We start from the raw sequence: 20,387 nt of genomic DNA, 5'->3' as shown, positions 1-20,387 counted from the left end.
ATAGAGTTCCTATGCTTGAACAGTTTTGAATAAGATATAGGATATTCTAATGAAAAACTATAAATCAATATTAGAATAACCGCTATTCGATATACTTCTATTCTCTTCTTTGCGTGAACTCGCAAATGATTCGTACCACACAGAATCATCAGCAGTCGTGTGCAACGTCGCAGAAAGACTTGTTTTGTTAATAGTTGTGGATTAGTAAAGGTGTGTTGATCTTTTATGAATTTCAACGAACAATTAGGCTTCATATTAAAAAAAATATCACATAAACACCTTCAGATTTAGAAGGAAAAAAAATAGATTGTTAAAGTTGCACTTCAAGTGTTATATCAAATATTCTTATTAATCCAGTTGTATCAATCTGTAATGGATGATCAATTAAAACTCTATTAAACTGATCACATTAAATTCTCATTGAATTCTATAGTATCTATCTTTAAATACACCTATACAGTTCGATTATAGAGTGAGCAATAAGGAGTCTGGATGATCATTAAATTAGCCATCAGGTCTACCCTAAATTTTCAGATATAATGTATTTATCTATACACTATTATTTTGTACAGAAAAAAATCATATATTTTATCTCTTAAATTTGAGTAATTTACCATATTTTACATAGAGCTCTTCTTCTAAAGGAGATTAAAACAGCCCATAATGGCTACAACCATCGAGCCCTTCTGAGAGCTATATAATATATAATATGACCAAGAAACGCCAACTGGTCTTAATGTTCTTGGGAAACGTATATGGGCGAGGCTAACTGCCAAAGTCTAATTGGCCGATTTAAGCAGAAGTAAATCTTTAAGTCCATTTGTCATTAGTTAGTAGAAAAAGTAAGTTGTGTGCATGCTGCAACAAATACATTAGAACCATTTTGACAAGGCCTTGGACTTTCAGTAGGATGTAACAATTTATTTCTTACGTCACAACAATTTAAAGATGACACTGGTTTCAAGCAAAATCTACATCGTTTGCGTAGTCTTAAGGAGGTTGGCTCCTGAAATAATAGTCCGAAAACTACTTAGATATAAAGAGGGGGACCTAAAATGTTCATTTATTTTATTTGTGGCCCATGTCACATGCCATTTTTTGAAAATATGAGACCCTAAAGAGAAATGATAATTTTCCTGAAATTTTTACTAAAATTTGACATAGAAATTGATAATTTGAAGAAATCAAACAAATATTTATAGTTTGAACAATTATTTAGTTATGATTTTAATACAGTATGAAGTTGAACACATGTAGTGACTAGTGAAAAGTAAAATCTAAGTCAAAGTTTATAACTTCTTGCTTTACTGGTCGCTTCAAAGACCAGTACACAATGAACACAACCACAAATGTTACAATATTTTAAAGTAAACAAATTATAACGCAATAAAAAAATATAATAATGTCATCTTTCCAAAACTTTGCATACAAATAGACATACATTTAATGTCTCATTTAAAGGTAAAACAAATATGGGTCACATTTCAAAAATATATGTTTTTTAGAATATCATGCAAATATCGTAATACAAAAACTATCTAGAAGTTTGGTCTGCGCTGAAAATTAGGAAGCTAAAGTAACAGTACTCTAAAACTAGTGAGTTATGAAAATTGTTCATTTCCTCCTTGAAAACCTTCCGCCACAAAATATAGTCCCTTACTAAACTCTTTAAATATGTATTTTTTTTTAAATATTTTTTTTATTCAATATAGTTTATTTGGCATTGTAAAATATAAATATACTACTAGAATTAATATGTGATGCAGAAATTTAGACTAGAGGTGACCCAGAATGGCTACCCAAAACCTAAGGAGCGAACCTCTTTAAATCAAAAGCCAGACAAATCTTGATGATTTCAAAGAGCCACGGCAAAATGGCCAGCAATGGAAATGGCCGGCCTACGCCACAATGTTGTTTAATACAACTACTCGAAGTTCAAGCTCTGTTTAAATGGTTCTAGTACATGTATCATTATTTTAGTACATAAACCAAAGATTAAATACATGTATCAAAATCAAACCAACTTTTAGTTTGAAAAAAGGCCTATGTGTATTTAAATTAAATTACCGTATTTAAAGGAGCATAGACACAACTTTGGTTAAATTCTATTTTTCTGTTTTTATTATTTACAATGCTTCAGACATGCAATTCTAATGAACAAATGAAATTTGAGAGTCAGTAGTAGAGTTATAATCAAGATACAGGGCTCACAATTATTTTTCATGAAGACAAGGCTCTAGTCCTGTTTTTGATCACATCGGTTCAATATACCCGTAAAAAAATCTTTACAAGCTAAATTGTTTATTTTCTTTTAATCATTTCAAGCATAAATAAACAGTTTCTAACGTTTAACACGTTTATTTTAGGTCATAAACTTAATGACTTTCTTTTGGTTGCCTATTAAAAATGCCTTACTGAAGCATTAAACACTGATATTACAAACGGAAAAATAATAAGATCGTGATAATGCCCCTTTGAAAAAAAATGATGAAATTTTAATATTTAGAATCATTATTGATTTTCTCTCTGTCTTTGAGAGATGATCAGAGAAGCATTATTAGAACTTTCTAAGAATTGTGCACGATTTCATTTAGTTTATTAATAAATTGATTAAGACCGTGAGTGAGCTAAAGCGTCTTATAGCTGAATAGGTAATGTAATTACATGCAACAATGCACATAAGTGTAACCTTTCCCTACAGCTTCTAAGATATCAAAAATTAACTACTATATCTGTTGGCATTTCACTATTTACGAACCAGTCATTCATTTTTGTAAAGGAAGTTTATTTCAATTTAAGTAGATAATTTAAAAATATCTCTTAACTCAACCCCTCAACCAAGGGTCATGAATACAAAAATTTTACAAACAATTAAAGCACTGTATTGATGCTCCAATGTTCCTGAATCCTGCATTCCATATAATGTTGACAAAGGGCAACACGGAACCTCTGTATATATCAGGATTACTGAATATTAGTTTTTCCTCTGACCATCAAGAATGACTTTAACGTATGTTTCCATTTCCTCAAAAGGAGTTATCTGCGAGATACAACATGTACAATGTATTTATGAATTATCTTATTTATTTGAACACCCATTAGTCCCCATTCTAATCACTAGGGATCATAATTATAAATAGATGTTAATCAACCATACATCAAGAAGCTTAACTAAGTGTTTATATGTTACAAGAAGATTAAATTTATAGAGAGTTTTTTATGTTTGTATTTTTATGGAAATGCATGTATTTAAACCCTCCATCTAAGGATGGCGCTTTATGTCAGGATTTGTTTAGGGTGGGCACTTTATTCAGGATTTGATTAAAAATGACTTATTTTTCTGGAGATGACAAACATAAAAAGTCAACGGACAAAAGGAAACTGGCAATTAGAAAAGCTTACTTGAGGTTTCAGCTCAGATTAGCAAAATATAATTAAGACGTATAAGAACGATTTTGAGATTATCCTTGAAATAGCTAGCACTAGCTTTTTGCTTTGATTTTACCTCTGGTATTAATATAAATCAAAAATAAGTAAAGTGAAACATAGGCCAAAAAAGGCAATGCGAATAAAGATGATTTTCATTTTAATGGGAGTTGATTTTAATCAACTCTCCTATGCACTTACTCGGGCAAAGCGAAAGTGAAACAGTGTTTGGACCTAAGCACAAATCAATACCGCTGACAACACTTAGTTCTTGAAAATAATCGATATATTCGATGCTTTGTATTCTAAAGCATTGTTTTTCAAGAAAACTTATTTATTAAAACCATGAAAATAGTAAGATTTTAAATTGTACAAACAGTTTAGATATTTTTTAAAGTCGTATGTATTCCTACGCTAGAGTTCAATGAAGTCTCGTTCAACCAGACGCTTGGCTGTCTCCGTTAATATCCGACAAAACAGAGTCTCTCTTGCTTGATGGAGATAAACGGAGACAGCCGAGTGTTTGGTTGAACAAGACAAGAGTTCGATCTTGCCTGGATCCATACAATTTCTCAGAAATATTTCGATTACTGATACTTCTTGTCATGCAAAATCACATATCGTTGATTTTGAAATAATAATCGATAAAATCAACTCCCGTCAGTACTTCAGTACTTTGATATAAGTATTATAATTAGAAATTTAATTCAATAATGTATGTTTATGTAACGGTTTGTGTTTAGTTTATAACCATATCAAAAACAAATCTGAATTTGTGATTTGAAAACATACCTAAGAACAAGCATTGAATATTTTTTTTAAGCTGTTTAAAAAGGTTCGGTTGTCGTGGCCATTTTTAGAATGTATTGATCTCATTTAAAAGGAGAGCTTTATATAAGACTAAAAGGAAATGCCCAAATTTAAAAGGTAAAACATGCACTTTTTCTTAACTAAATAATAGTTTATAGCTAAAGAAATCATATCTAGAATTTCAGAAAGATCTGATGACTAATTTGTTGACCTCTTTAAGGTTTTATATGTGAAAGATATCGAAAAATCAGACTGCAGTGTTTTTAACTTAAAAGACGACTTAAGCAAAGATTTAAGTTGGCTGAGAGGAAAGAATCGTCTCGTTATCAGACATACTTCTTATATTGAGAAATTCATGAATTTTTCACACAGTCAAACAGACCGTAAGACCAAATGATCGTATCAGTTAAAACAAATTCGGCCATCTTGTTATCGCATCAAGGTCGGGTCAAAGTCACTATCTTTTTTCCTTAATGGTCAATTGTATATAAAACGATTTGACTTGACCTGAAAAGCCGATATTGGTTTCTATCTTTACAAAATCTTTATTTTTTTAAAAGGCTTGAACACATCTCTCAGCGTCTTTCGTCAGCCAACCTAAAATTAAAACCGTCAAAGTGCATACTTTTTTCAGATATTTGTTGCTAGATAATCCAGTAATCCCCGTCCTGAATGTGATAAAGTCTCACAATGATCTGGAGTGCTGAAAACCATTTGGATGCTATGGGATAGGTTGGAGGTGATGCATGGTCTACAGCTAGTGTACTGCACGTGTTGATACGTGATGATAGTAGTCCTGGTCACTTCCAGTTGATAGTCCCTGCCTCCCTACAGAATCAGGCTCTCAGGCATTACCATGATATCCCCACAGGAGGTCACCTAGGAGCTGAGATATATTTGGACAAGATAAAAAATGCCTGGCATCTGCCTAAAATGAAAGGAGATATTGAGAAATATTGCTAACAAAGTGACCTTTGTGCAGAAAAAACCGTCTAGAAAAAGCAGAGCTTATTTACAGCAATATATACTAGGAAAACCAATGGAGCGGGTGTCTATGGATGTTCTGGGTCCACATCCACTTACTACAAATGGAAATAGGAAAAAGGTTAATATTAATAGTATGCGACTGTTTCAACAAGAGTACAGAAGCTTTCCCAATACCAGATCAAGCGTCAAAAACAATAGCCAACATTTTAGTCAAAGAATTTATGGAACCCTACTCCACATTCACTCAGATCAAGGTCACTCCTTTGAGGCCAATTTAATTAAAAACCTGCTAGCATTGCTTAGAATAGAGAAAACGCGAACCTCCAGTCAACGTCCACAAGCCAATGGTCAGGCACGTAGCATCAAGGGGGGGGGGGGGTCTGCCCCCCCCCCCCGCCCACTTTTTACTTTTTTTGCCCAGCAAAGATTTTTCTTAATTTTATATACAAAAAATTGAATTAAGATAAATTTGCCCCCCCCCCACTTTTCTTTTTTAATTTAAAAGTATTCATGTACCAACTGCCCCCCCCTTCCCCCCGCACGGATTAGGGTTTTCAGGATTTTGGAAAGTAGCCTTTTCTTATGGTGGCATATCTCTGCCCCTTGTGTGCAAGTTATTTTTCTATCAAATATGTCGACATGCAACATAATTATGTTGACATGCAAGAAAATTGGAATCAGATAAGAATCATACATAATCTCAAAATATCGCCCACCTGTGACATCCAAGATACTAGATGGTATCTTTTTATGTCGACATGCAACTTATTTATGTTAACATGCAAGATAAATATGCTGACATACAACTTATTTATGTCAACATGCAACTTATTTATGTCGACATGCAACTTATTTATGTCAACATGCAACTTTTTTATGTTGACATGCGAAATGAATATGTTGACATGCAACTTAGTTATGTTTACATGCGAGATGAATATGCATCCGGAACACCTCGGGCCTTTCACAGAAAAACACCTCGGAAACGAATATACCCATGTGACCGAAAGTAGTTCCTCACGTGACTTAAAAATGGCGGATTTGTTATAGCATGGGTGAGTTTATCTTTTCCAGATAGGAGCCTAGAGGTTAATAATTAATGTATATTATTATGTATATATGCAAATAATGAAACGTGATTATCATACATGTAGAATATAGAAGTTAGTAAACACACACTTTTCTGTAATGAGTTTTAAGTAATTGAAACGTGTCCCCATTTAACTGTACCAGGTCTTGTCAACCAAAAGTTGTTCCGTTTTAAGTGTCCTGATGCGGATTTATGTTATTTATAGCCAAATTAATTTTTTTTAATTTGTTTGCACTGTAAATTTATAGCCAATTTGGGATATTTATATCCCAAACGGACTATCATATTCCGTTTTGGCGATAGGTCCCAACCTGTGTAAAGCACAGGAGCTCTACCTTATATATATATTTTTTTTTATTAAAATAAAGAATAATTACACGCCTGGAACAAGCTCCTGCTATAATGTCATTTTTTTAACCATTGCATAGATTGAATTTTCTTGTTGTATGTTTATATATTTATATGTTAAACCTATGAAGTAATTTTATGTTATTTATATAGTACATAATTGTGAAACTTTTTTTCAGTATGGAGAAGAAAACAACACCAGTCAAAATATTATATCCAAAAAATTGCATAACATGCTTTGGAATACCTACAAGACTAATAAATATTTTTGGAAATAAATCTCGCAAAGATTCCTTTGTGGAAAAATTGGAAAACATTCAAGTTTCAACTACTCTGATTTTGAAAATAGCGGCGAGGTGTACATTTGTAAGAAATGTTATAGAATTGTTTTAAACTATTCTATGTTTAGAGAAACTGCATTTTTAAATCATGAAAGATTCTGTGAAAGCATTCGAAGAAAAAGATTACCAATAGCTACTCCAGAAAGTGTAAAAAGGCCACATAAAACTAAGAAGATTTCTGTGGCAGAGCCAATAACACGGTCTGTTGAAAAACTGTGCATAAATTCACAAAGTAGTACAACAAATCATCATAAGAAGGCAAAGAAAAAACTTGACTTACCTGAAGATGATTTTTCTAATTCAATTAGCATAGAAAAACAATTCTGGTTCAAGAGAATCTTTTAATTTGAAAACATTCTTGGAGAAACTGGATTGTTTTATAGAGAATTTAATAGGAAAGGTGAGACTGTTTTACAAGAGAAGAACTCCTTTGAGCTGTTGCATGGTGCTGTGTTTGAGAAAGCTTTGAGAGAGTTGAAAACAAAAGTTTCACTTTTGGGTGTTGGAGATGAAAGTGAACTTACACCTTCTGAAAAGGTGACAATGGCTACCATGTATGGTATGATCATGCAGAGTAGAAACAAGCAGTCCTCAGCATTACAAAGAGTGTATACAGCACTTGTTATCAGAAGTCATGCGGATAATATGGTGAGTCTTGGTCCTTAGGTAAACAATCATAAATAAAGATATAATTAATATAATTAAATATATTAAAACATTGGCATGATTGTAATAGTTATACATGTGTATGTCCATTTTTGAAAAGAATCACTAATTTTGTTTTTTGGGGTATTTTTTCAGCTACTTCAGAGACTAAATAAGGCACACATCACCCTTTCCACTAGTTCCAAAAGATATTTCATGGATGACTTGGGGAAATACTGTGATGAAAAAATCATACAGAGTCTAAGAAGTGGGAGGGATGGCAAGATAAACGGGGACAACTTAGAATTTCGAGTGGCTACACACGAAATCAGAATGAATATTAAAGCCAAAGACTTTCATTTCTTTGCTTCAGACTTTACCCCAGACAGAATAGATCTTTCAAAGTACAGTGACAAAGGGAGCATCGGTGATGTCAATTCTGTAAGAGTTGAAAACTTCCTGCTATCTCTATAAGAGGAGAAAATATACAGAGAAAGCTTGAAAATCATTTTAGCAAGAGATATGGTTGCTTTTTCCAACAAATTTACATGGATGAAAATGTGCATTCCAGACCACGTACCGCATGAACCTGCTGAGGAAATGTCACAGAAATCCACTCCTTTCCTCATGCCAATACTTTTAAAAAACGAGACATCATACCCTGACTACATTGATATATTAACATCATATACTAATCAGTTGGAGGATTGGTATACACGAGCCGGTCGAGGTTCAATAGTTTCTTGACTTCTGAAGTTCTGTTTTTTACCTTCTTTACCTGGTTAGTGTTTGTATTTTTTTAAAGTTATTTTTATTTTGTTACAACTAACAGTAATTTCAAGATTATGATTTATTGGTATGCTTTCAAGAATTAATCTATTATTCAATCTGCAGCTGAAAGAATAATTATAAAATATTAATAAGGTGTAGATTTGTCATCTTATGATATTAATTAAACATTTATTTTGTAAAAATTTAAATAAAAAATAGTGCAAAATAAGTCTGATGAAAATAACACATGTAATTACAAGTCATTTAAAATCTAATGCATACATTTTATTGCATGCAGAAGATATCGATACTCAATACCAAATTTATTTGATCATGTTGATGTTAATTTGTTTTAGGTGAAGAATTTCCCAAAATGAAGGTACCAGTTGGTGGGGACCAACTGACGCGAGAGAAACTCCAGTGGGCTAAAGCTTTGAGGTCTGGTGCCCATAACAGTTTGGAAAGATTTGGTAATCTGTCTCCAATGATTGTTGAGCTCTTTCACACACTACAGGGTTTTCTAGAGGTAATTTATTTCAATTAAATTGGCTATATTTTTCTTCCATTTGAAAGAAGGGAATATTGGACCATTTGGTGACAAGTGAATCTATGCTTAACAATCATCAAACTTCTTTGGACAAACTTCAAGGTCAAGATGAAAAGTTCATGGACAGGGCAAAAACTTTATGCCCTTGAAGCTTCAATTACAGGGAAAATAATAAGTTGAATTTAACATATTTTTTTCTGATACCATTAGGATCATGTTTGGTTTTTTTTTATCAGTTTTATTTTTATTGTGTACATTGTATAATCAATCATGGCCACTGAGATTGTATTTTGAAGTTTTGTTAAATTGAGTCAATACCTCCTCTATAGCTAGTTTTGGTCCAAAATAATTGATTATAACTTTTCCTTTGTAGAAAACCTGTAAAAGATTCCTCAACTTAAAGTCATCAAGAGATGAAGGCAGTTTGGCATGGTATAAGATAATTCTGCACCGTTCCAATGTAAATGGGAAAGTGAAAAGCAGGTTTGTTGCTCATGAGGACTTCGTTACAACTGTAGGAAAAGGACTTTTCAGAAAATTTACTCTGCATTATTTTGATATGCCTGAAGAATCAAGTGAGATTCCTGAAAGTTATTTACCAACTAATGTGCACCTACTCCACAAAGAAAAACGTGAAAAGATATTTCATCAAACAATGGACAAAATCCTTGATAAAATATTAGTTAGATTTTGGGTAAGTAGCACATTTAAATTTATATGATATTCTAATTTACAAAATACCATTATTCAAATTTTAATTTCACTGTAGGTTTTAGCTCACTAAAGGTGAAGGCTGAAATATGCTCTTCTGATCAAAATTTGTCTGTCGTAGTTGTTGCCATAAACTTTTCATAATGTCCTCCTCTTCTTAGAACTTCTTCAAATCATGACCATGGGGGATGGGTGTAAAAAAAGACCAAACTATTCAATCAAAGTTATGTAAAGAAATATATAGGAAAAATCATTACAAATTTCTGTCTTGATAATTCATATTAAGAAGCAGCATCCTCATTTTTTTAAGTTAGTGTATTGTAGATTCAAATTTAAGAAAATCATCTTCCCTGGGATAAGAAGTAATATTATTAAAATTAGACGTAAGATCCACTCGCATTCTCGCTACATTAACATCTACCAACATCCAATAGAGGGTCACGTCCGAGGTTAAATTCAGAACAACTGGATACTTATTCACTTCAGCAAATATACAATACTTTTGTAGGCGACAATTTGATTGGTTGATAGAATTTGACTTCTGATATGACCCTCAATGGGATGTTGTTAGATGTTAGTGTAGCAAGTGGATTTAACATCTTAACTAGGTAGATTGCACCAGATGATGAAATGTCTAAGAAAAAAAACTTTAAAAATTTTCTAAAGCCACTGATTAGTCAAAATATGGAAGCATACTCAGTTTGGTTTGTTTAAAATCATGCCCCCCCCCCCTTTGCCAAGGGAGGGATGAGACCACTTATCAGCACTGAACTGAAATTTGTTTTTATTTTATCATAAGTGTTCAGGTGAGTGATGTGGCCTATGAGTCTCTTGTTAGAAGTATTTATGTGGTGCATGCTCATGTTGCACATATCGGTATTTTTAACTGCATGAAAACCAAAGCCATAACAAACCTGTCAGATAAAATAATGGTTTGCAACTGTTCAATTGCTAAGTACTCATATATATTATTGTAAGTTAAAAATTTCAATTATAAACAGTTTTCACTGTATATCCTTGTTTTGCAGGATTTGGAGAATGACAAGTCTTCTCTGATTTTGGACTTGAAAGTTAAAATTCAGAGCACTGATTTACTGATACAAGCTCCTGTACAAAACGGATATGCCAAATTGAATTTGCGCAAGGGACAAGAAAAAAGGATTACCATTGTACAAATGCCTATTGCTTTGCTTACAATTGGCAAATCGGTTCAGTTGACTGTAAATGGAATTACAGTATCTGCAACAAGAATTAACAAGGAAACTAATGACATTCAGAATTACTCCGTGTGTTTTCTACAGTATGTATTTCTTATTTGGAATTTCATGGATGCCATCAAAGAAGGTGATATATTTAGAACAAATGTATGTTTCAAAACAATGATTCCTTTGTTTTACTGTCACTCAGAACTATCAAAATATCTAGCTGAATGCATTGATTACATTCAGAAGACAGAAATCCTGCTTTCTACAAAGATGTCCATGAAAGTGAGAGCTGCATCATTCATTAATAAAAGTGGGCGAATTGGAAAAAACAAACCAGCAGACATGGAAAAAGAAAATCAAGTAAAACTTCTAAAAGAACTTAACAGAGGACTTGGTTCCAATAAAACAGAAAATGCTATTGTTGGAATCTCTAAAGCTGCACCAGTTATCGAATCTGTGGTCCATCACTTTGATGAAGAAGCAGGGATCTGTGAGATCAGAACAACACATAAATCAAGATTAAAGAAAACCAGGGAATTGGATCCATTTAGTAACCAAGGGAGAAGTTTGCAATCATACAAGGGAATAAATGCTAATCCTATCTATTCTGTAAACAAGGAAAAATTTCATCAAGTTGTCCTAAGAACGGCACAAAGATTACGTAGGGGACAGATTTCTGACCAAACAGAAGAAGACACTAGTAATATCGAGGGTGGTGATAGTGATAGTGATGATCCCGGTTCTCTTTTTGAGTGATGTATAGACACAAAAACAATATTTAAAATTTCTACTTTCATTTGAAAACTTGTTATTTATAAGTTGATAAAAAATACAAAGTTAATCCTCAAAATACTTTTCTTCATTGTGTTACTTAAACAAACAAACAATACATGTATATATTATCAGAATTGACAGCTATGTTGGACTTGTAAGTTTAGTCAAAAGGTGCTATATTCACTTAAGAATGTTGATTCAAAAATACACAATATTCCAACAACATGGATGAATAACTACTCATCATTTCTACAACTAGAACAAAAGTTTTTCTTTTCCCCTTCAAACAAAGTCTCGGAAAAGCCAAAATGTTTCACAAATAATAATCGTAAGCACAAGTCATCACTCTTACAGTAACGTCTCATTTCATCAGTAATTCCTTGTCGGTTGGCAGCAATGTCACTTTTGTTGAAGTACAGTGTTGCTCTGCTCGGCTGTCCACCTCTTCCTGCTCTCCCTGATTCCTGCATGTACTTCTCTAATGAAGTTGGTGGTCTAAAATGCATGCGAATATCAGACCGATTTTAGTTTCAGGTTTTCTAAGTTCCGTTATAATATGTAGTATAGTCCTTGTAAAACATAGCGAATATGCGGTTTTCGGGTACCTGTTCCACTGGGTCATAAGCATCTTCATCAAGGAATTCCTCTGTGAACTGGTAACAGTATGCCAGGGACTCAAGGCTATCCATGCATATCGTAACAGGGAATGCACTTTTTAAACTTTTAAGTTCAGTACAAAGAGGCTTTATTAAGTCATCATACTTGTCGTATTTCTTCACATTTGGAAGTCTTGTTCTTATTTTATAATAAATATTTGGTCTATCTGGGTTGCTGGTAACCAGTTTCACATCTCTTAGCTGTAAAATTTCACATAGTTGTTCAATGCACTTTGCGGTTGCAGTGGCAGTTAGCGCTAAATGGGGTATCCTCGGAAAAATAGCTGTCAATTCACCAAGCTTGCTAAAAGATGGCCTGAAGCTGTCACCCCTGAAAAAATACAAGATATTGGGTTATTTTGGTATGCTCAAAGTTAGCGTTTTAGTTCACCTAAGTGGAAAGCTCATAAGAGGCCAAAATAAAATTATTGTTTCTTTAGAATTGCCTCCCGTCTCATTGAAATGCCCCCTCCTGAAAAAATGTTACACTCATACACAAAAAAGACAGCATTGAAGAAAATAATTTGGCATAATTCTAACTAATTATACATTAATTTTGACCTCAGTATTATAACCTCAAATTGCATTTTCTCTGACATGGTATATTTACTATTAAATCTTATTACTTCCTTCCAATAACATTGTGTAAAGGAGACATGATAGCAATTTGAACCCACTAATCCAAGTTAGTAAGAAGCACTGACACAATTAACATGATCAATTGAAATTGTTTGAAAGACTTACCATTCTGAAAGCATGTGCACTTCATCAATTACAACACAGCATACTTGTTGAATTTTTTTTGTAAGTAACATTCTCCTAAGTTTGCTATTTGTTGTCACTGTCTCTGGATGGACATAAACTAGCGTAAAATCTGCCATATTGAAATGGTCCATGTTTACAGGTTTTATACATTTATCACCTTACCTGGAAACAATGTTAAAGAAAGAGCCATCCATTGTAAGAGAACATGCACTTATGTTCATTTCACTCAAGGACAGAAGCTGGTCCTCCATTAGGGCTGATATCGGGGCAACCACTATCGCTGATCTTTGTTGGAACAGGTAGGGGATATGGTGAAAAATCACACTCTTCCCAAAACCAATAGGTAAAACAGCAATACAGTCTCTACCTTTGTACACATACTCAAGCACTTCCCTCTGTTCCTTCTTTAGTTCGATGTCGCCGTAAATATTTGTGGCAGTTTTGAGAGCAGTTATCGGTCATATTTAATTTTCCACGTACATTAGTTTTGTTTCTTTTTTGAAATTGACACGATCTTATGTCAATTATGCTTTTATCTCTTTAATTAAGCGATTCAAAAGTATAAAAATGTCTTTTATTGTATTCAAAACAAAAAAAAAATCATATAAAAAAGGACTTAATGAATTCTTCAAATGTATCTATTTTTTCAGCAAATTACTATTGTTGACTTCCGCCTTATCACACCTCCAACCGGATAACCCCAATTTTTGAGTATATTAATGCTTCATTTCCGAGTTGTTTTTCTGTGAAAGGCCCGGGGTGTTCCGGATGGATGAATATGTTGACATGCAACTTATAAGTTGTCTGTCAACATAACTAAGTTGCATGTCGACATAAATATGTTGCATGTCAACATCTTTATCTTGCATGTCAACATAACGCAGTTGCATGTCGACATAAATAAGTTGCATGTAGACATCAGTAGGTAGCGTCTAGCATCTTGGATGTCACATGTTGGCGATATTTGAGATTTTTTATAACTCTTATTTGATTGTAGTTTAATTTTCTTGCATGTCAACATAGTTATTTTGCATGTTGACATAACTATCTTGCATATCAACATATTTATCTTGCATGTCGACATAATTAATTGAAAAATAACTGTTAATTGTTAAGATTTATTTGGATGAGTCTGCCCCCCCCCCTTTCAAAAATACAGTAGATCTCTTCGATAGAACACTGGTAAACATGCTCACAGTGTACTGCCAAACGGATAAAAGGAAATGGAATGAGTTCTTATCTCAGGTAATGGTGGAATACAGGGCAGCTAGTCTCTACAGCATCGGAGTTTCTCTTAACAAAAAGTATTGGGTAAAAATATGCAAATTGGAAGACCCTTATTTTGTTCCCAAGAAAATTGATGATAGCATCTGCTTTGTAAAGCGGTCTCATTAACAGTGAGGTAAGTTTACCACACAGAAACACTGCTTCCAAACAAGGACTAAACCCCACCCAAATGGTACCAGAGTAATAATCAACAAAAAAATCAACAAATGTTAGGAAACAACCAGTACAAGTAGATATTGAATAGTAGGATGATAGAAGAGGTCATTTTGTGGGTTTTTTTCTTGTGAGTCAAATGGAGAGAGGTGACGGATGTGCACAGTCTACAGTTTTAATTCATTCGTTGTATGTAGTTACTCATTGTTAACTAAGTATTTCAAATCATTTATGAACTACACTATCCAAGCCATATCTTGCCAACTTTTCCTGTTGAACTTTCAGAATGACTCTCCAGTGTTGTCTCATGGAGAACGGGAAGATGTGGAGCCCTGTTTGGCAGTAAGCGAAAACTGAAGAAGCATTTATCACTAGCGCCTCATAGTGCCTTGCGAGTCATTTATCCCTTTTGTTGTGACAAGGAGAACAGCTTTAATATGGCAGGCGACCTGAAGTCCCATGTTGAAGAGCACCACAAGGATGCAGCTTTAGCAAAAAAAACACGTTTCTATGGATGGGCTGGTCTGGTTGTCGTACAATCTTGTAGTTTACAGAAACCTGATGGAACCGACAGACAGGAATGCCACAGCTTCCTCCCGGCTGGGATCCCTCTTACTTGGGTGGACAAGGAAGATATTAGCGATCCCTGCTCGCCCGAAGGTGAAGAGAGGCCGATATGACTTGATCGAGGTGTGGGACAGACCTGTCAATGACTTCAGAGTGTTTTCCACAACGACAACAGAGTCAACGCTAATTCTCCACACTTATTCACTCTGAGCGTTTTCACCCCAAACTCTAGTTTAGTCTTGGGACACGAGAGTTCTACGAAAACAGCGAGAGTTTGAGCCTGGGATTAAATTGAGTTTAAATCCCACACGATGCAGGGTTTGATGGAGTAAGGATGGCGTCAAGCGGTAATACCAACACGTGAGTGAATCTTTGTTTCTTTTATTTTGAAAAAAATAGAAAAAGGTTTGAAAGGTTTTTAATTAAATCGTTTTAAAGAACTTTATAAAATTAATTAGGGCCCCGCAAGGATTTGCGGGTGCCCTATAGTAATCACTCTGTCCGTCCGTCCTTCTGTCCGTCCGTCTGTCACTCTTCCGTCCACAAATTTCCTGTTTTTTTCTAATAACTTTTTTTAGGGTTGCCCAATCAAGTTCAAAATTGGTATGGTAGTTCAGTAGGCAGAAATACATGTTTTGATGCTAAGTTTGGTTCTCTATGTCTTCTGGTTTGGAGCTGGGGTGGTGGGGTAGATTCCTAACTATGCATAAGAATGAATGGACAAAGAGAGATAACTGCTGAGAATGAATGGGCAAAGAGAGATAACTGCTGAGAATGTTACCATTGTATACATGGAAGGCTGTGCAATATTTGTCCTTTGGGATTAATTAACCTTCCACAGGAAGAAAATCCTAAGCTTTATCTTTATCTGTCACATTGAGATTAATTACTGCACTGCCTGTGTCTGCAAATGAATTAAGGTCAATTTTGAATGATGTGTAGTATTGTGTACATTCTTTGAAATATGGATTTAAAATATAATATTCATATTTTATTTTGGTTAAAATACCGTACACAATGATTTATGATAATTTTATTGAATTCTAAAATCAAGATATATATTAAGATATCCTTTTTCACTATTTTATTTTTTAATTATTTATTTTAATTTTTTTTCTGCCTTAATGCTGTTAATTTTACAGGTAATCAGATAATAACCCCATTCTGTCATTTCTGAAAAAAAAAATCTTATTGTAAATTTAGAAGAAAAGGATGAGAGAGCAGAACATTTAATCCCCTGGGATTAATTATCTTGCCTGCTGCAGAAAATTTAGAGGCTTATCTCTATCTGTCATATCGAGATTAATGAACATCTTTGTCTGCACTGATGTTTGTTTTCAAGCAAATTAAACTCTCATTCCATGAGCTGCACCCTAATATTTTTACCCCTCAGTTTAAAGGATGGTATTTGATAAAGAATATATTGCATTCTAGTCCAAATACTTATATTCTGTAAAATAAAAAAAAAATATGAATTAAAATAAATAAATTAAAAAAAAACATTAGATATCAGTTTTTTCATTCTTTTTTTTTTTTTTTTTTTTTAATGGATGTTTTGGTGTTGTTGTTTTTGGTTGCTATGTTTATATTAAAGGAAACTTAAGAATAGTACCTGAAAATGTTTGTTCTGTAAGCCCTGATTAAATTCAATAAATGGATGAGAGCAGGATAATTAATCCCCTGAGATTAATTATCTTGCCTGTTTCAGAAAATCTAAGGTCTGTCTTTATCTGTTATATATGTATTACCATACACATGTGTCTGCAAGTGATGTTTGTTTGAAGTTGAGGCAAAGCCTAGGTATCATTGCATTGGTATCAATTCTTTGTTTTTTTAACAAATTTTATTCCATCCCATGTTAACCCCCTTTATCCCGTGGATATGACTCATTGGATATTTTTTTGATATCCCACAGTTGTGACTTTACAATGGGATTTGCGTAGGCATAATGAAGTAAAATAATGTGGAGTATAAAACATGGGATAAATAGAATCTCATTTTTAGTATAATATGATTTTTATCCAACTTGTGTGTTTTATCCCCTCACTAAGGCTCAAGAAAAAAACACTTTAATTGTTGGATGAAAATCATATCCAACTACAAATCACGAGATCCTATATATTCCAGTTCTTTACATCTTCTGCCGGGCATTTATTTTTCATCATTGTTAATATAAAGAGGATGGAATTCAAAGTTTTTTTCACTTCTCTATATTAATTGTCATAGCGGGGCCCTTCCTGACTGGTCAGTTTTCTAGTTTTATAATGTATTCAAGAATGATCGGCAACGTAAGTTCGTCTCGATTCCTTATATTTAGTTATAATGAATAGAGATATCGCTTTAAAACGATTAAAAGTGTTATTGAAATGTTGAAAATATTTTCTTGTATAAAAGGCATGAAGAACGGGGAAAACATGTCAGTTCTACTACCAATTTAAAAGTACTCGTGCATCTACATGCAGGTACGAAGCATCGGTTTTGAAAGTGGGGGGCCAGACTCATCCAAAACATCCTGACAAGCAAAACAAAAACAACTTCCCAAAATCTTTGCTGCGACAAAAAGTAAAGGGGAGGAGGCAGAGTATCAAATGATATCAAATTAACCATTTCATGAATTTCATATTCTAATCACTGAAAAACTAACTTTAGTTACAGAACACAATGCATGTTTGGAAGGAAAGTAAAGAATTTCAGCCTTCAGAGGGAGGATAAATTTTCGGGCAAAAAATTTCTTGATGTTCTTCGGGGTGAAATAGCAAGTGAAATGAAAACAATTTCATAAATGTTTCCAAAACTCAGTTGATCAATCAATGGAAGGCCTTGGAAAAAAAATACAAAGAAATTAATGATGAAAACGAAAAAACCAGCAATAAAATATTCCTGGAAGTAATTAGAGCAGTTTAATTAGGTTTATGGCAATAAGGCCTCAACAAAGGACGCTTCAGAGATAAACTAAAAATCAATTATAGAATGGGACAAGGAAGAAGACGTATTAGCTGTTCCTTAAAATGAAGAAAAAAAATCGTCTACGTCAAGTGACAGAGGTTCCAAATTCACAACTCTTGCTAAAAGTACGAAATTAAAATCTACATAACGCAAGACATCCGATAGCACCAAATTGATTGAGGATTTCAAAGAACAAGATAGTAAGCTTATCAACTCAATGAAAACACAACTTGAAGACAAAACGCAGCGCATTGATCGTATGCTGGAAATGTTGGAAAAGTCTTCGGACAAATAATAAACTCCATAATGAACACGATTTTAGGTTTTACTTGAAGTTAAAAACTTCATGGTTTGTCAAATTAAACTGTGCTTAAAAACTGATGAACATCAAACCATTCATTTTTTATGAGTTGTAATTAATATTGTAATTCAGATATGACCATTTTTCAAAATATTGATGTTATGAACAAAAGCAATTTATCGGTTTTTCAAATGAAAATACATTTAAAGGGGCTTACTGAATCAAACATGCTAGAAAGCCTTGTTCTAATTAAAATTGTGTCCTGTGCCACTTTAGTTCTTTGTTTGGTTGAAATATACATTGAATTGTTGAATTTTTTTCTGTTTTGTTTTATCTATTCGTTCACAAAAAGTGAATTAAAGATTGACACCATTTCAGAAATCTTTTAATATCTTTAATATAATTATTGTGTGCAACATACGCTAGAGAACCATAATCATTTCAAAAACATCATTAACTGCTGTCTGAATTAGCTCCATCCCTTCAATCAACAAAAATGTTAGGGTAGGCATTAGGATGTCCATTGTCTTCATTGTCTATGAAGGCTTCATCGTCATCATATTGCAAAGCACATGAATTTTGCAAAATGCATCCTCAAAAAATCAGTGAAACTATATGAGACAGCTTTCGAACAGTTATTTCTCGAAGCCTTCGAAACATTTTTTTAAGTGCCCTTATACCTGTTCAACAATTTATCTGGCCAGAGACAGCATTTGATTAAATATCCATTGCTGTGCATTAAGTCTTCCATTATCTCGGAAAAGTGTCATCAAACAATTCCTTCATGAACAGGCACTGTCTGCGATAATCAATTTTCAATGCATGACACAATGTCTTTCGGCTTTGTCAAACAAACGAATTTCTGAGAACACGTGCATCTTGGGTGCACCCAGGCCAACCCGTGTTAGTATCTCTTATCAACATGTCACAGTCTGCAACAACCTGCATATTTTAGAAAAAGCTATTAGATAGCTCTTCATCTTACATATATAAGTAATCAGTAAAGCAAGAGTTTTGTACAGTTTTAAGTTACCTGGTTTATTGATGATAAAATAGTTTACATGATGTTAACACACAGTAAAAATATTCTTTACATGTACCAGCACCTGTAGCTGAATTGAAGGGACATTTTTTCAGTTAAAATAATCTTTGTCACCACCAAGAGCTGAAGATTACCGAATATAGGTTCCATCTAAAAAGCCTATAATACCTGGCAATCCAGATTGGAGTTGAAATTGACTAGATAATGCCTTTTTGTTTGTTTGCATCTGGCCAGTTTATCACTTTCACTATTTACAACATGCATGGATGCAAACCTTTACATACCAATTTAAACTAGGGTTTAAAATTATTTATAAAAATTCTTATTCAAGGTTAAGTAATTATAAATTTTCGTTAACTGTTTTAATGACATTGCCACTACAATTTTATGAACTGTCGTTGTGTCGATTGCAGATGTATTGCTAACTTCTCTAATCGTTTCCTGATTTGCCATGCACCACAGAAATACAGAAGAAAGGTTTTTTTCTTGGGCAAGATAGGCCCTCCACCATGCATTATCATCAAAGAGAGAAGGTACAATCGAATTCATGATCAAAAAAATTCTATACTCACTTTGAAATATCTAAGAAATTGATTGCTATCAAACTGTGGCACAATGACTTCTGAAAAGACTTCGAGTCTTGAAATATGGATGATCCAGGTCTGCTCTATCGCATGGAAAACAAGATATCATCTTGACGCAAGCGTCAAATGGGCCGCAAAAATATAATTGTTGTATGAATCATTGGTTGTTTACATAAAAACACACCACAAAGAAGAAAATAAAAGTTGGTTGTACTAATTTTTAAGGTAAATTTAAATATGCTTTCAGCAACTTGTTTTGAAGTTTAACATTTTACTATTATCATAAAGAATCGAGTTCGTTACTGTAAGCATTTTTAACGGTAATTGTTTGATCATTGCCATAGTATGAACTAATGGAAAACACATTGATTTGTACAATACATGCAAAGTTCAACTCATCATTTTTCTCTTGGAGATTATGTATTTCAAAC

General features: G+C 33.5%; 2 protein-coding genes and 1 long non-coding RNA gene across 3 annotated transcripts; 2 read left to right on the top strand and 1 right to left on the bottom strand.

Moving 5' to 3' along the window:
- Positions 1-6,242: 6,242 nt before the first annotated feature.
- Positions 6,243-8,938, top strand: LOC136276488 (uncharacterized). Its single transcript, XR_010714954.1, has 4 exons — positions 6,243-6,311; positions 6,841-7,650; positions 7,804-8,428; positions 8,775-8,938. It is a non-coding gene; the product is annotated as an uncharacterized lncRNA (long non-coding RNA).
- A 297-nt stretch (positions 8,939-9,235) lies between these two features.
- Positions 9,236-11,637, top strand: LOC136276397 (uncharacterized). The gene is made up of 3 exons (XM_066088291.1): positions 9,236-9,250; positions 9,339-9,659; positions 10,705-11,637. Exons 1-3 carry the CDS (start codon positions 9,236-9,238, stop codon positions 11,635-11,637), a joined length of 1,269 nt encoding a protein of 422 aa, XP_065944363.1.
- A 92-nt stretch (positions 11,638-11,729) lies between these two features.
- On the bottom strand, positions 11,730-13,327 carry LOC136276396 (uncharacterized). The gene is made up of 3 exons (XM_066088290.1): positions 13,239-13,327; positions 12,210-12,642; positions 11,730-12,179 (listed from the first exon to the last, which is right to left on the bottom strand). Exons 1-3 carry the CDS (start codon positions 13,325-13,327, stop codon positions 11,892-11,894), a joined length of 810 nt encoding a protein of 269 aa, XP_065944362.1. The 3' UTR covers positions 11,730-11,891.
- Between the last annotated feature and the right edge of the window lie 7,060 nt (positions 13,328-20,387).

This window comes from Magallana gigas, chromosome 6 (genome assembly GCF_963853765.1).
Source record: "Magallana gigas chromosome 6, xbMagGiga1.1, whole genome shotgun sequence".
Taxonomy (NCBI): Eukaryota; Metazoa; Mollusca; class Bivalvia; order Ostreida; family Ostreidae; genus Magallana; species Magallana gigas.
Note: the sequence above shows the minus strand (reverse complement) of the source record. Positions and strands in the feature narration are given on the sequence as shown.

Bases quoted from the DNA above. Each gene is read 5' to 3' on its own strand.
- LOC136276396 (XM_066088290.1), bottom strand. From the start codon at position 13,327: ATGGAGGACCAGCTTCTGTCCTTGAGTGAAATGAACATAAGTGCATGT. The intron at 12,643-13,238 runs GTAAGGTGATAA...GTATTTTTTCAG, and splicing joins TTCTTTAACATTGTTTCCAG to GGGTGACAGCTTCAGGCCAT. The intron at 12,180-12,209 runs TATAACGGAACT...ACCTGAAACTAA, and splicing joins ACAAGGACTATACTACATAT to AATCGGTCTGATATTCGCAT.
- LOC136276397 (XM_066088291.1), top strand. The intron at 9,660-10,704 runs GTAAGTAGCACA...CTTGTTTTGCAG, and splicing joins AAATATTAGTTAGATTTTGG to GATTTGGAGAATGACAAGTC.